The sequence below is a fragment of the Lineus longissimus genome, chromosome 17 (assembly GCF_910592395.1).
Source record: "Lineus longissimus chromosome 17, tnLinLong1.2, whole genome shotgun sequence".
Taxonomy (NCBI): domain Eukaryota; kingdom Metazoa; phylum Nemertea; class Pilidiophora; order Heteronemertea; family Lineidae; genus Lineus; species Lineus longissimus.
In genome coordinates this window covers 7,749,524-7,764,163 of record NC_088324.1, presented here as the reverse complement: position 1 = coordinate 7,764,163, position 14,640 = coordinate 7,749,524, and the positions used below count along the sequence as shown (strand labels likewise).

The 14,640-nt window shown below is 42.6% G+C and overlaps 1 protein-coding gene across 1 annotated transcript; it reads left to right on the top strand.

The window, feature by feature from the left end:
• The first annotated feature begins 583 nt into the window (after nucleotides 1–583).
• On the top strand, nucleotides 584–14,146 carry LOC135501211 (cubilin-like). Its single transcript, XM_064793143.1, has 20 exons — nucleotides 584–728; nucleotides 1,204–1,290; nucleotides 2,022–2,246; nucleotides 2,674–2,784; nucleotides 3,543–3,764; nucleotides 4,069–4,194; nucleotides 4,389–4,616; nucleotides 4,986–5,084; nucleotides 5,394–5,506; nucleotides 5,873–5,970; nucleotides 6,303–6,415; nucleotides 6,849–6,956; nucleotides 7,128–7,293; nucleotides 7,499–7,596; nucleotides 8,164–8,321; nucleotides 8,594–8,762; nucleotides 9,281–9,473; nucleotides 9,750–9,934; nucleotides 10,367–10,498; nucleotides 10,852–14,146. Exons 1-20 carry the CDS (start codon nucleotides 707–709, stop codon nucleotides 10,995–10,997), a joined length of 2,799 nt encoding a protein of 932 aa, XP_064649213.1. The 5' UTR covers nucleotides 584–706; the 3' UTR covers nucleotides 10,998–14,146.
• Nucleotides 14,147–14,640: the final 494 nt, after the last annotated feature.

The window sequence follows — 14,640 nt, the reverse complement described above, 5'->3', positions numbered from 1 at the left end:
AGCACCGTTTTTAAGCACTTCTCTAACTAGAAAAACCTCTCTTTTCAAGTTGGCAGAAAATAGGGGGGGAGGGCGGGTTGGCCCCCCCTTGGACTGTTGGATCCGCCCCTTGCCGATGAACTCCCTCTCAAGAAAAAGTGCATGGCGGAGGGGTATAAGGGGGATGAGGAGACGAAAAATAATGAGGGCGCATACTATACTATGTGAGTAATTGTGGGAGAGGGGCACGTGACATGGGGCACAGAAAGGATGACACAGTGAATCCAAAATGAGGATCTGGTTGCCCCCCCCCCCCCCCCCGCTCCGACACTCGTCTTCTTCTCCAATAAAGGTGCTTGACCTTGTCTGTTTGAGGCTGAGGCTACGGCAGGAGCCTAGGAACAAAGGACATGAAGGAAGAATTTGCTTGTGGGAGACCGGATATGGACAAGCTTAGAGTAACCAGTCTGGTTACTCCCAAGGACGAGAGGAAATTTGGTTTGGTCCTCCGAAAATGTCTTCAGGGGACAGCCACGGCTATTCTGGATTTTAATTGTAAGTTTATCATCAAGTTCGAAAGAAAACAAGCACTGTGCATCGCGTTGTGCATGTAGTGCATCAATGTACAGGCAAGATTTTGTGATTGAATTGTCGTCAATCTGATCGAATATCGCCGACACAAACTATCAATACTGGTGGTCTTGTTGGTGAAAACATACTGCAGGTCATGACGATGTCATTTTCACCAGGTACACAAAAGAGCTAGCATATATGCACACTGACTAAAACTCTGTGACACTGTGACTGTTGTTAACGCAACTGTAGTGTAGTGTAGTGTCTGTCTCTCGTCGACTCGAGTCATCCCCCTCGGGCCCTGGCCCTGGCAATGACATTCCCCTGACCCTGGCCTCACTCTGACCCCTCCATCCAGATCCTTCATTGGCTTCATCAGTTATAGACTCCCTGGGCAGCCCATTGCGTCATCGAAGGGCTTGCGTCATACCGAGGAATGAGGCCGGTCCACTGCATCCGGAGTGTGGCATCACTCAGTCGGTGCTTGGAGGAATTATACTTGTCAAGTATAGTTCCTCCAAGATCGGTGCATGTACTTGTGTGAAAGTGAAATTAAACTCGTCAACTGCCAGCCAGAGCTGAGCCTGCGAACTGATCCTTAGGGTTAAGAGTGTCTACATGTATAAAATCTTCAAAAATAATTTTTTTCAGGTATGGCAAGGCTCCGGCTGTTGCTGCTGATTGTCATGATAGCAGCTATGACTGAGCAGTCAACTGGACGTGTCCTTGGCCTGGGAAGTAAGTGAAGGTTTTCTTACAGTAGAACATCTCTATTAAGGACACCCATGGGACTGACAAGTGCTGTCCTTAATAGAGAGGTGTCCTTATGACAGGTCAAATTGAATGGAAACAACCAATTTAGGACCAAAACTAGTGTCCTTAAGAGAGGTTGTCCTTAATAGAGAGGTGTCCGCTAAGAGAGGTTCTACTGAACTTATTCCTTAGCGATTAGTCTTATAGAGGTCAAATTCAATGGAAACTACCCATTTCCGGAGCAAAAAGCAGTGTCTCTAATGGGGAGGATGTCCTGCTGACAGAAGTGTCTGCTGAGGGTTCTGGTTCTGGTTAATAAATTGACAGGCCTCCAGCTTTGCATTTAATGATTTCATCATGACATGGCATACTCTCTGTGGTGACTTAGTTCTTGTGGATTTATTATTGGGACCATTTTGAGAGAGATAGAGAGAGACTCGGAGATATTGCTATTGGTTCTTGAATTAGTCAAAGAGTAAGTTCATATAGCTGCACTGTAACCACAGTGAGCCACCATTTACATTGTGTGACGTCACAAAATTGTATGCTATGTTGAGGTATGTCATTCTTGCCCGACTGTCGGCGACTCCATGCGGTTTTCTTAAATTTTACATGGTATGGCGTAATTTTCGCCAACATGGCTGACAAATGTCTTTGGTGCCAAGACGTTTATGGAAATATTTACTTCAATTCCTCCTGCCTCCTTTCTGTTTCAGGCAATGAGGTCAATTGTAATTTGACCTTGAAAGGTCCAGAGGGTAAAGCAATGTCTCCAGCCAATATGCCTGCCAACGAGACGTGCGTCTGGCAGTTTCTGGTGACCAAGGACGACCATGTCTATTTCATGTTCAATGAGTTCAGCCTTCTGCCAGGTGACGTCCTCTTCGTCTACAAGAACGAAACACTCGACGAGCTGGTCGGGAATTTTACTGGAAGATTGGGTAGGTTGGATGTTGGGATCAATTGGGTTGGCCTCTCACGGATTGGTCTACACGATATAATCTCCCAACAGAATAACATTGATTCTCGAATCGAACGATATAAAGTTACAAATTTGGCACAAATCTACGAACAAAGATCAAACTATTCTAATACCAAAAAAACCGCCATTGTCTTTCTTTTCCATTGTTCTCGTCCCATCCAGGCACTCCCTGGTCTCACTGACAAGTCAGCCGTTCGGTGGGCCGGCGCAAGCCGACGCCTAAACAGCGATCTCTCCTATTGGCTGGGTGTTGCTTGGTTTTGGTCAGAAAACACATGCTTCACATAGTGGTACATGTTTTACTAAGTGTGTGACGTATCATAATCCTATTGTTGAAGTTTTTTAAAGATTATTTGATTTAAGAACTCCTCCAAATTACTTTTCAGATCCATTTGTTGTTGTTACTTTCTCCAAGAACACCACAATGGTGTTGAAGTCCGGCCCAGAAAAATCAAAAAATGGAATGAGGCGTGTCAGTCTTAACTTTTCCATTAAAGGTGAGCTGTGCTGATTATAAAGCGGCGGCTAGCAAGGATACTATTTCAATTTATTTTTTCAAATCTATCAGGCCTCTGGCTCGTACAACAGTTTTAAAAGTACATTTTGCTGCCGATTAGATCGCAAGTTCTTTTAAGTCTTTGCATTTAGTCTTGAAAATTGGTTTGGTATTTTATATACCCCAAATCAATGCTTTCCATATCAGTGCATCAAGCTGTGGATTGGTCAAACTTTGCAGAGTTATGGAGTCGGATGCTGATTGACAACAACGTCTTTCAATGAAAAGTGTTACATGACGTCATTTTCAACATTGTCTTATCACATTACTGGTTAAACATCACTAAGGTATGGGGTCAGACATTTTTGAATGTGACAGCATTCCATGGTAACTGTGACATGACATCGTTTTTGACAGTGTCTGAGCCCATAGCTGGTCATTCTCTGCAGAGTTATGTGGTCTGACACTGTTGACAATGATGTTATTCCACGGCAACTGTGATGTGACGTCGTTTTCAAAAATATCTGACGCCACTGCTCAGCAAAGTTCGGCCACTCAAACGCTTGGTGCACTCAATCTGAAAAGGGGTGAATTGGGGGAAATTTTGAAAAATGGCATATTCAAAAATATTTTGTGGGAGTTTTGAACTTTTGCTGTCAGTAAGCAGCGTCATTCATCAGCTTGAAATATTTGCCGTATTTTAGCTCTTTTCTGTGTCCGCGTTATTCCCTTGTTGAAACTATTTTGTCGCCATTTCAGCCTGTACGATCAAGTTGACCAACCCTGGACAGGTCGTCATGTCGCCAGTTTATCTACCGACAGGAAAAGGCTACATCATCTGCAATTATCATATTGATGTGACGAAGAATGCTGCTAGAGTTTTGACATTGTCGTTCACCCAGTTTGACCTTGTGAAGGGGACCGTCATCGTCTATGATGGGAACGATAAGAAAACTGCAAAAATGCTGGATAGTTACACAGGTAGAAGGTTTTAAATGTGCACTGTACACAGGTTGAAGGTTTTAAAGGTGCACTGTACACATGTAGAATGTTTTAAAGGTGCATTGTACACAGGTAGAAGCTACTAGCTTGATAGTTACACAGGTTGAATATTTAAAAAAAAGCACCATACACAGGTTGAAGGTTTTAAAGGTGTATTGCACACAGGTAGAAGCTACTGGCCTACTTGCAATACATGTATTTTGACCAAAAGTTTAACACACTCTGGACAAGTATTTCCAACACAGATGAACGTCCATGAACATATTCTAATTCTCTTTTTCAGCTTCGAATGCTAGTTCCGTCACCGACTCCATCGCTAACGGGACGTCCGTTATCGTCGAGATGATGTTCAGTTTGTCTCCGAAGAAACGGCAGAATATCCAAGCCAGTGCTGCCCTCGTTGATGCAGGTTGGTACTGTTTGCATTCTCCTTGCGCAGGACGGGAACTCTATTTATTGTTGACGTCGTTCCGTCCCTGTTTGAATTGGCCGCCATTGCCTCGAACTGCCTGGACTGGGCCTTTTCATAATGTCATCGAATGACATCAATTTATTTCTCTTGTCATGATGTGTTACAACGGGCCCTCTTTCTCTTTAATACAGAGTGTAGTGGTAAAGTTATGGCACCTATCGTGTTACGGAGCCCTGGCTATCCCCTTGCCTATAAGAGCGGCCTCGATTGTCGCTGGATCGTCCTGGGACCTAATGGGACAACACTCCTCGCCAACATGACCAAACTGAGCCTCGGGGATGGGTTCGACTATGTGGCGGTCAACGATCATGCGTCAAGGTCCGGGCAGAATTTGGTCACATACAGAAGTGGAGCACCAAGTAAGTTAAATTACCGTGGTGTTATGCATTTGATTGCCTGACAGCCTGTCTCCTGTGATCTTGGGCAAGTCACTTTTTATTTTGATTGTCTTTTTCTTTAAAATTCGTTATAAAACAAGTGATTCGTTGTGACTTGTACCCGGTGCTTGTGACAAGCAAACGACCCCTCCATTGAATTTAACATGAGAAGCTTTTAATGAAGGCTTTACTGAAGATCAGACCGAGCCATTTTGCCAGTAACCCGAATTGGGACCCAACTGTAGCAGCATTCAAGAAAACACTCACTTGAACCAACACAGATTTAGCATGGGAAAATCTTTTATTTAAGAGAGTCTTTATAATACATGTAAAATCTGGTGTTTATTTCAGGGCCTCTTGCTGGCAGCAGCCGTAATGGCATGTGGATACGGTTCTTCTCTGATGAGTCTCAGAGCGGCACAGGCTTTGTGCTCAATATCACACTGCAGGGTAAGGGACTGGTTCTTCTCTGATGAGTCTCGGTCCTTCACCTGACGGTTAAACAAGATTATAAATACTCAATGCAATAGTTACATGCAGGAGCATTCATTCATTCACTAGTCCAGTCTTTTGTTGCCCCATGTGAGGCCAAAGTCCCAGAAACATTTCATTTTATTTTAGGAAACTGTGACTTTCATCTCCTCATCATATACTCTCCATAACAATATTCTTCTGAGGCTGCACATTCATTAATTTCAACAAATGGACAGATATTCCTGATTCAAAACCATCTTTTGATGTTTATTTTTCTTCATCTAGGATATGGTGGTAGTTTTTACAAGCCAACTGGGACGATTGGTTGGGGGCTTCCTGCCTCTCCTTACAACAACACAGTCGAGAAATACTGGATTCGAGCTCCTGAACACATGCAGGTAATGTCCCCTTTTATCAGTTCTTACCAGTCAAATCAGTATACGGTTATTTCCGCCCATTACGATTACGGCCCAGGACATTTCGGCCCACTACCATTTTGGTCGACGGTCCTTTTGACCGATGGGCCCCCAAGTCAAACGGTGTTAATCCACCGATTGAGAAATTCTGTGTATAAAGGTACAGAGGAATTTCACCCCTATGGCCGAGTCCTGTAATGTTGAAAACTGATGAGACAGAACTGGCATCACCGACCGGATCTCCCTCAGATTCTGAAGTTGTTTTATTCCCATTCCCAATGCGAAGGCCCAAATCTTGGCCATGAAACCAAATTGATGGTGACGGTGTTTAACTTCGATGTTTTGTAGGTCCTGCTGAAAATCAACAATGCTAAGATGTTCCCCATGTCGTCAATAACGTGTTACAGCGGCGAGACTCCGGCCGGAGCTGTGGTTGCTTCATTCAGGTGAGCACAGGCCAATTCGAAAACAACTTTTGACACCTGCAGTTATTTTGCTGATCAATTGGCAAAGTGCATCGGTATCCCTCCTTCTACGCCCATCAAATCCCCAAGATTGGGTGTCAAGACGGTGTTGCACATTTTCGGTTGTTCACGTCTAGCAAAACATTTACACTAAAAATATCCTCTAATATATAATATTCGGTCATGACTTCAATGGTTTTTGTTATACGTGTCAAATATTTATGATTTCCAAACTTTTCAATCGAATAGATTCCTTTGTCAACAAACATTACTATTAATTAACAATATGTCTGTTGTACTAAATATATTTCCAGGACCAATGCACCCTTTTACACCGCCTTCAGTGATAGTAATAAGATGTTCGTGGTGGCCCGTGGGTTTAATGGCAGCCAGTATTTCCGCGGAACGTATCGGGCAGTCGCCAAAGGTGATGATGACCAAAGCTACTCTTTCCTTCTGTCCAAGTCGCCAACGCTGCATACAGAGTTCAAAACCTCAACATGGCTCATCTCGTTTAGGCCTGGTTTATAGTAGTGCTAGTGTGGACTTTAGAGCGGGAGTATGGGCAAGAGAAGGGGGGTTACATTAGCCGTCTTCTGATCATCAATATGCACAGTAATGGCACTGGGTCACGTTTGATTCAACACTAAATATTTTCCTCGTACAAGTGTGAATAGTTTCGACGTACTGTGAGATGGGAGAGACCCCTGTTGGCAAGTTTGTGTAACTTTATCTTGCCTACCTAATTACTGGCTATAGAGTCCCTTTAAGTAAATCAAATCCCTAGATGAAAAAAAAGAGGAAGAAGAAAAATCGATAAAGCTTCATGGTATACTCAGATTAATTTGTTTTTTGTTTAGGTTCCTACCTCAATTTGCAAGGACAAGATGGTTCAGTCTCTGTGATGTCATCTATGGTCAACAGGTCTATGGTTGTTCTCTCGAAGCAGCCAGAACTCAACTCGGCAGGTAGGTGACAGGATTGAGGCCAAAGACATTGATATACTAAGAGTCACTACCAAACAAGTAATGCAATGTTAGATATAAAGTTTTGGGGTAAAAGGAAGGCAATTGCAAAAAACCACCCACCAATTTTTCCAACTTACAGTATTTACAACATTTCTGTGTGTTCGTTTACAGATTCCTTTATTATCTCATTGGGAAGTATGAAGTTTGGCCAGAACGACACGTTGACAGTGTTCAATGGTTTGTCCGCGCAGGACATGCCGTTGTTCAAATACAACAGGTCCGCGTTGTTTGACGCGACGTCGCAGAATATTCGAGTGTCGGCTGGCAAAGGATTCAGGTCAGTTTTGTCTTGAAAAATATTGAGTGGAAAGCTAAGCCTGATCGGACAGCAGTTTAGTGTAGCCAGTAGCGCGGCAGTGGAAGAGGGATGATGCCCGTTGGGTTTGACTCTTGGTTGACATGGCCGAGTTTTCTTGGTCCATTCAAAGCCATCATTACGTCCTAAAAAAATCTATTTAAACATGTTATTCCTCTCCTTACAGACTGCAGTTTGCAAGGGTTTCAAAGAATGTCGCATCAAGACAACTCGGTGTAAAGGACAAAACCATCTTCAAGATGATGTACACTGCTTCTGACAATGGTGAGTTTTTGGTAGTATTAGTTTTTCTTTGTATCTACAGTCCATGTCACAATTGACACGCTTATGGCTCCTTGTTTGGTGGAGGTTGCACGCATAATGTGCAACCTACGCGCTGGGTAGTGTGTAAGTGCTGCACCATCGACACGATTAAAGGGATGTCAATTGTGATTTGGACTGTAGGTTGTCATCCTATATTCCGCTCAGTCCATGTTGCCTCAAAGTTGTGGAATGACTTGGACGTCTGAATTATGGCATCAGACAGTGTGGCAATTTTCAACAGTAGGTTGAAGACACGACTGTTTGGTGGTATGTCAAGCAAATGTGAGCAGTTACTCCATTGGAGCTCGATCCATTCAAGACTTTTTATCACATCTGTCCTTCTTGTTTAGGTATCTTTTATACTCTGTATTGTACCCCCAGTTATATGGCACAGCTTTACCCACCGGCCATGGAGGATTTCATTTATGGCTGGCCCGTTGGCCCCAGCTCAGGATGTTAAGTGCGGTCATGAATTGGATGGGTTAGCGGCGCGTTTAGTACATACTCTTCTCGTCATTTTGATTTCAGTGTGTGCCCAGCCGACACCTGGCGTAATCACCAGTCCCAACTACCCCTTGTCGTATCCCATCAACGGGTACTGCCAGAAGAACATCACTGTACCCACCGGCGAGCTGCTGCATCTCAGTTTTGATACTGTCACTCTTCTCCAGTCGCACTCTTTGAAGGTCAGTTTTCTTGTGTGTTAAGCTGCGATTTGAATTGCATGCTGTGATAATTGCTTGTTAGTGGTGGTCATCGCAGATAGCAGCGACCTGCGAGTCAATATCAAACTCCGCTATTACCAATTTTACCAGCGGACGAGGGATACTATAGTTTAGAATAGAGGCGTGGTCCATTTCTCAAAAAATCCTGGAATTTCATGCAAAAATGTCCAAAAGTTCCTGAAATCAAGGTCATATTTTTCAGCTTCAAATAACTTTTAGACGATTATTTTCAGATCTTTTCCAATGGTTCCGGGTCTAAACCGTATCTGACGCTAAACGGCAGTCAGTTGCACGATGACATCATCCTAAACACGCGTTCAATTAACGTGCAGTTTGCCGCCCCAGTTTTCAAGTCGGGTATTAAGGTCGGAAAAGGGTTCAACCTGACCTACGAAATCACAGGTTTGTCATCTTTATGCTTTAAGCTACAGTTACCTCTCTATTAAGGACACCCTTGAACTGACAAATACTGTCCTTAATAGAGAGGTGTCCTGATTAGAGTGGTCAAATTGAATGGAAACAACCAATGTGGGACCAAAACTAGTGTCCTTAATGGAAAAGGTAATAGAGAGGTATCCTGACCAGAGACATCAGATTGAATGGAAACAACCAATTTGGGAACAAAACTAGTGTCTTTAATAGAGAGGTTGTCATTAGCAGTGGTGTCCGCTAAGGGAGATTCCACTCTATTTAACAGGGGCATAGGCTGGTAGGATATGATGGTAGAATCGTTGATGATAAATCCTCTTCATAGATTGGTGGATCGAGACCTTCGGCTGTGTAGGATCAGTACCAGAAGAAGTAATTGTTCCCAGCTCCTGCCAGCACAAATTTGTACGATGTGGGTTTTGACTCCTGTGGTACCCAGTGCCGCCACAGACTGTTGGTAAATAAACATGATGATGCTTTCTCCGTATTAGATTGTGGCTCCATCATTGACTTGAAGGACGGAACCAAGGGCGACAACCTTCAGACCCCGAGGTATCCCCAGGTGATGAAAAATAAGACAACATGTGTTTGGCTGATCAAGACCAAGAGCCTTGGGAAGGCTAAAGGATCCGTCAACGTCATCTCATATACGTACAGCTTTGCGGGCTTGAATAACAACTCTGAGTAAGTAAATTTTAAGTGTTGACTACCTGCGAGAATAGATGTCGGCCATTTTGAAAAGCCCTTTTCACAGGCAACCTGTTTACCATGGCATAAAAGTAACAATAGGCAGTGACCAACAGAAACAATATCACGCTCCGTACCATTCCGTGCTAGCTTGCCGAGTGAGCCGCATCCAGTTTGACACAGCCATTCATTATTTTTATGGATGGGTCTTGACAAAGATCTGTAATGAGGGTCACACAATGTCGTGTTCAACATACTTTGTTCATTTTTCAGCAATTACGTTTACCTGTATGACGGTGGGAGTTCCCTGTCTGAAGTTCGTCCAATCAACATGAGTAACCCACAGGGCAAGACGTCGATGATTTCGGCCTCCAATAAGATGATTGTGCGATATGTCTTCAATCCAAATAGCGAGAAACACAGAGGATTTGCTTTCAAGATGGCGGTACAGGTCCATGGTGAGTGCAGTATTATCATATGCAACTGGATCTGGATTCTGGTTTGCTCGTGGTCTGGCCACGAATGAATGGGTATGACCCAATGGGGGGGGTCATCCATAACTCGACCTCATGCATTGCATTACATGCACCACTTGGAACTCCCCTGTCTGGAAAATGGTTTGTCCCGTCTGGTGTTACCTCTTTGAAGTGTCGCACAAATGAGCGATTTTAATTGCGCCAACCTGCAGCGGTTGTCATCTCACCAACCCGCAATGAATATCAAACCTGCAGATGAGGGATCTTTTTGTTGCATATTGCAGCAATCATATTCCCAGGTCACTGCAATTCATAGACATGCCAGGTCGAGAGGTTTTCAGTAATCTTATCCGAAGATTTCAGCACCTGGCTATTTGAATTTTCTCCCCGAGACTGATACGAGTTCTCCTTCAGAATGTACCAAGGAAAACCAGTGTGCTAATGGCAAGTGTCTTCTCCCCGCTTGGCGCTGCGACGGTATCGATCAGTGTGGTGATATGAGCGATGAGAAGGACTGTACCAAGATTACTGACAAGTATGTCGGAGGTAGGTTGAATTGCCCAATGACTTGGTTAACGATTCAAGCTCCCCTGCCTGACAACAAGTGTCTTCTCCCTGCAAATAATACTACCATCGAACCCTTCTTGCCAAAAGAACGAAAGAACATCTTGTTCAGGAGTCCTCCCCTACTCCACTCTGCAGTGCTCCCTACTGTCAGTTTTTGACAAGAACTCTTTAGGCGACCACAGAATGCCACTTTTTGGACCAAATCTTAAACAAAAACTGCATCTTTTGGTGATGTCTAGAAGTTTAATGCGGCCCGGACTTTGATGGCGGTAGAAAATATATAGCACTTTATAAGGTCAACATTCTCAAAATATGTGTATCTTCTTTTCCAGTTCCAACATGGGGATTCGCCTTGGCCATTATTGCAGCCCTTGCTGTTGGAGCATTGATTGCTGTAGTTGGACCTTGCATCTACAAACGAGCCCGGCATCCAAATTATCGTGAACTCCGTGATTTGATGGCTCCCGTTCCAACGTAAAAAAAGACAGCGATTGATGAGGCTCTGTGATGTAGTGTAGATGTGACCCGCTCTAGCAAAACCAGTCGCATGTTGCACATAAGATGAGCCTAGATGACACCAGGAGATAATAGAAGAAATTAATGTCGTCAGATTTCACAAAAGGGAGACAATAGTGAAATGAACAGTCTGTCTCAACCTGCCGAGCTCAGAGCGACATGCGGCTGGTTTTGCTGGAACGGGTCACAGATCCGAAATCGAAACCAAAAAAATTTGAACTTTTCTGAAATTGAAAAAAAATAAGTACATTGGATGATGTAAGAACTGCTTGATGCATTGAAATCAACTGAATTGATTTTATAAATAGAATGTCTGTTCAGGTTGACAGACCTGCTCAAAGCAGATCTGCAGGTGTAGGAAGATGATTACTTAACTGCTAACAACACAAAACAAGTACTCATCCCACCAGTGCTATTCAATGAATTTCAATTCAAGGTTTGTTATGGTGTGGCAGATTTCTGGTTCTAGGTCCGGGGGGGGGGGGGGGGGGATTTGACTAATAACATTCCAATGTATGATACATCATTATTAAGACTTGTTTGTGCTGACGAAAAGTTGGAACTGTTGGGTGTTTTTCAAAACTATTTGCTATCGGGTCTAATTCAAGGCTCCAAGCAATAGCAGTCTTCAAAAGAGGGTGAATTTCTAAGGTTGGGTGGGTGGGTGTGTCCTGGCTTAAACTTGGCCACTGCATAAGCTTCTCATTCTGAATAATCTCATTTTACGTTTGGAAGTTTAGATCATTGTTTGTGTGTTCAATTTGTTGTTTATGCTTTGCTTAACCTCTACACCCCCACTTTCTGAAGTGGACTGGTCTAATGCATTAACTGGAAGAGTCTGCGCGGGGAAATGGGGGTGTGAAGGTTGTTTGGATGAGAATTGTCCTTGGAACGTGTATTGAGTTTTGGAATGTTTTGTCCCTGGGCAAGGGATGAATCGGAATGAACAGCTAATATTGTTCAACAAGTTTTTCAGTAGGTTTATGCTTTGAACTATGCTTTTAACTATTAATTATATATAAAAGTGTTGATTTAATTGCTGCTGCCTGTTTGACTTTATTTCATCATTCAAGAATTATTTAGTTTTACAAGTTCATATAATATATTAGAAGAGTATGATCTGTGTGGTAAAAGTAAATTTGATTGGAGATGTTTCATCAGATTTCCTGAGGAAGGTTTTATCATTCTATATTGCTATCGGTGTTTTGTAGCAGCAGTTGTTATTCATTCCAATGAGACACTTGTAAACTTCGGTTGAAACTTTTCATTTTCATGTGCCATAAAGTTTTGGTGCAATAGTGCACTGCAAAGTGCAATAACATTGTAAAAGACATGTGTTCACCTTTTCCGTGAAACTGAAAGGGCAGGAAATTCTAAAACACTTCGGTGATTTATCATTTGAATATATCAAACCAAAAATATCTATCAAATCATTTAAGGAAAGAACCCATTGAATTTTTTTAATTGATCAGGTATCAATTGGGTGTAGTTTGAAGCTGACATGTAAATCATGAATCTCATATCAGTAAAATAAAATGTCACTACCGGTATTTTTTTACCTGAGCAATATTAGCATTATGCATGTTATGTGCTGATTTGTATTGGTTTAATTATTTCTAGGAAGTAGTTCACATTGTGCCTTTCCTCTTTCATTCTACAGGGACGAGATATTTTCAGATTTTTGGAGGATTTCTGTTTTTTGCCTCATAATTTGACAGCATATTGGCCATTCCATAACTTAGCTCTCTGTGGAACTTTGTCCTTGGAATTTTTAAAATGGGACAAATAATAATAATCTTTAGAAGCGATATTTTGCCTGTTTGGGCAGATTCTAGGACGGGCACATGGTAGATACGACAGTAGGTGAGCTCACAGCCAATGTTACACCCAGTGTTGGGTGTCAGTGTTAGGGGTTACACCTAATCCGACCCCTCTAATCCTGGGGTCAGTTTGGTGTCAGGTGTTGGGTGTTCCGTGTTAGGTGTCAGACATGGTGTTGGTGTTGAGGTGCTGAGTGTCTCACCAACTAGATTTGTCAACTATCGACTGGCAGGGTAACACTTACTGCTGCCGATCGTTCATGTCTTGGACCTCTTTCTTGTTGCATATTCGCCACAAATTGAACATTTGAGATGAAAAACATCTTGAGTGTGTGAATGACAACATAGGCAAAGATGGCCACCACTGATCTGAAGTTGTGACCTCTGGCTCTCACTTGTCCCTAAGAGGTTTAATGTAAAATGTACAGGCAATTCCTGATCTTCAACACCAAGCTGGGTTTACGGTGTGACACCTGGTGTGATCCTAAAGTCCAACACGGGCTGTGACCTAGGATTACACCAAGATCAAGTGTTATCTAGAGGATCACACTTGATCCTGTCGATAGGTCACAACTGGTGTGATCTTGGGTGTTAGGTGTTAGGATCAGGCGTTGGTGTGATCCTAACACTGGCTGTGACCTCACCTAGTGTTGTTTCCAAGAAATTCATGGAAATTCTCTGTCATAGAATCTATGATGATTCCCCGTCATAGATTCTGTGAATACAATCTGTGTAGAATAGTCTTTATTTTAATCTTGTACATGTATGTAACAAATTGTAATTGATTCATCAAATCAAAGTTTCTGCTTCCTGTATGAAATACACATTCAATTCATTGTACCATAGCAGATACTCTGGACTCACCAATCAAAGGCTGGTTTTGCAATTTTAGATATTATGCATATGGTCGTCAATACCATTCAACATGTTCAATTTGGGGAGACAATTTGTTGCTACACCAATTAGTCTGATGGTCAAGACGTCATATACTGGTTTTGCCTTTGTTTTTTCGGAATTAATCAATGAAGCGGTCTTAGACCAGTGAAACTAGAGTATGCATGCCCTTATTATAAACACATTGATTCTCCTGGCATAAATTTATGCAAATCATACTGAAAAATGAAGGTTTACTATACATGTAGTTGTCAAGTTCAGATGACTTGGTGGTGAAATATACTTTCATTTATTCTTCAATTTAAATTCATTTGTAGCTCGTACATTTTGAATATGCATCCATTAGCTTTAATGTATATAAGAGTGCCTTGCACAATAAACATATTATCGATCTTAATTGACATTGTTGGCTTCATTGATTAATAAGGGTGCAATCTCGACGAACTAAGAGTTTGTGCCACCCTTCTTCTGTGAGAGTTATGGAGTGGAGAGGCAGGTGCAGGACATGCTATTGAAGATGTCCACTCCAGTCTCTTGGATGACGTCCTAAATATAGGCTAAGGACTTGAGGCGTTGAGGCTTCTAGAGGTGAACACTGGCAGCTTTTGGAAGACTCTGAAAAGAGACATTGATTTAGTGAAAACAAGTCCATAACAACTTATAACGTGAACTTCGGAACCTCCCATAGCAGACACCTCTCTAAGGACTACCCTCTCTGTTTAGGACACTGCAGCTGGTCGTCCACGATCGGTAATTACTATCAAATTTGACCTCCGTAATCAGGACACCTCTCAATTAAGGAGAGCATTTGACGTTGTCAGTTTCCACGGTGTCATTGATGAGAGGTTTCACTGTGACTGTAAGCATACCAGCATGCCCAGCATGCCCAGC

Bases quoted from the DNA above. Each gene is read 5' to 3' on its own strand.
- LOC135501211 (XM_064793143.1), top strand. From the start codon at position 707: ATGACGATGTCATTTTCACCAG. The intron at 5,085-5,393 runs GTAAGGGACTGG...TTCTTCATCTAG, and splicing joins GCTCAATATCACACTGCAGG to GATATGGTGGTAGTTTTTAC. The intron at 6,957-7,127 runs GTAGGTGACAGG...GTTCGTTTACAG, and splicing joins GCCAGAACTCAACTCGGCAG to ATTCCTTTATTATCTCATTG.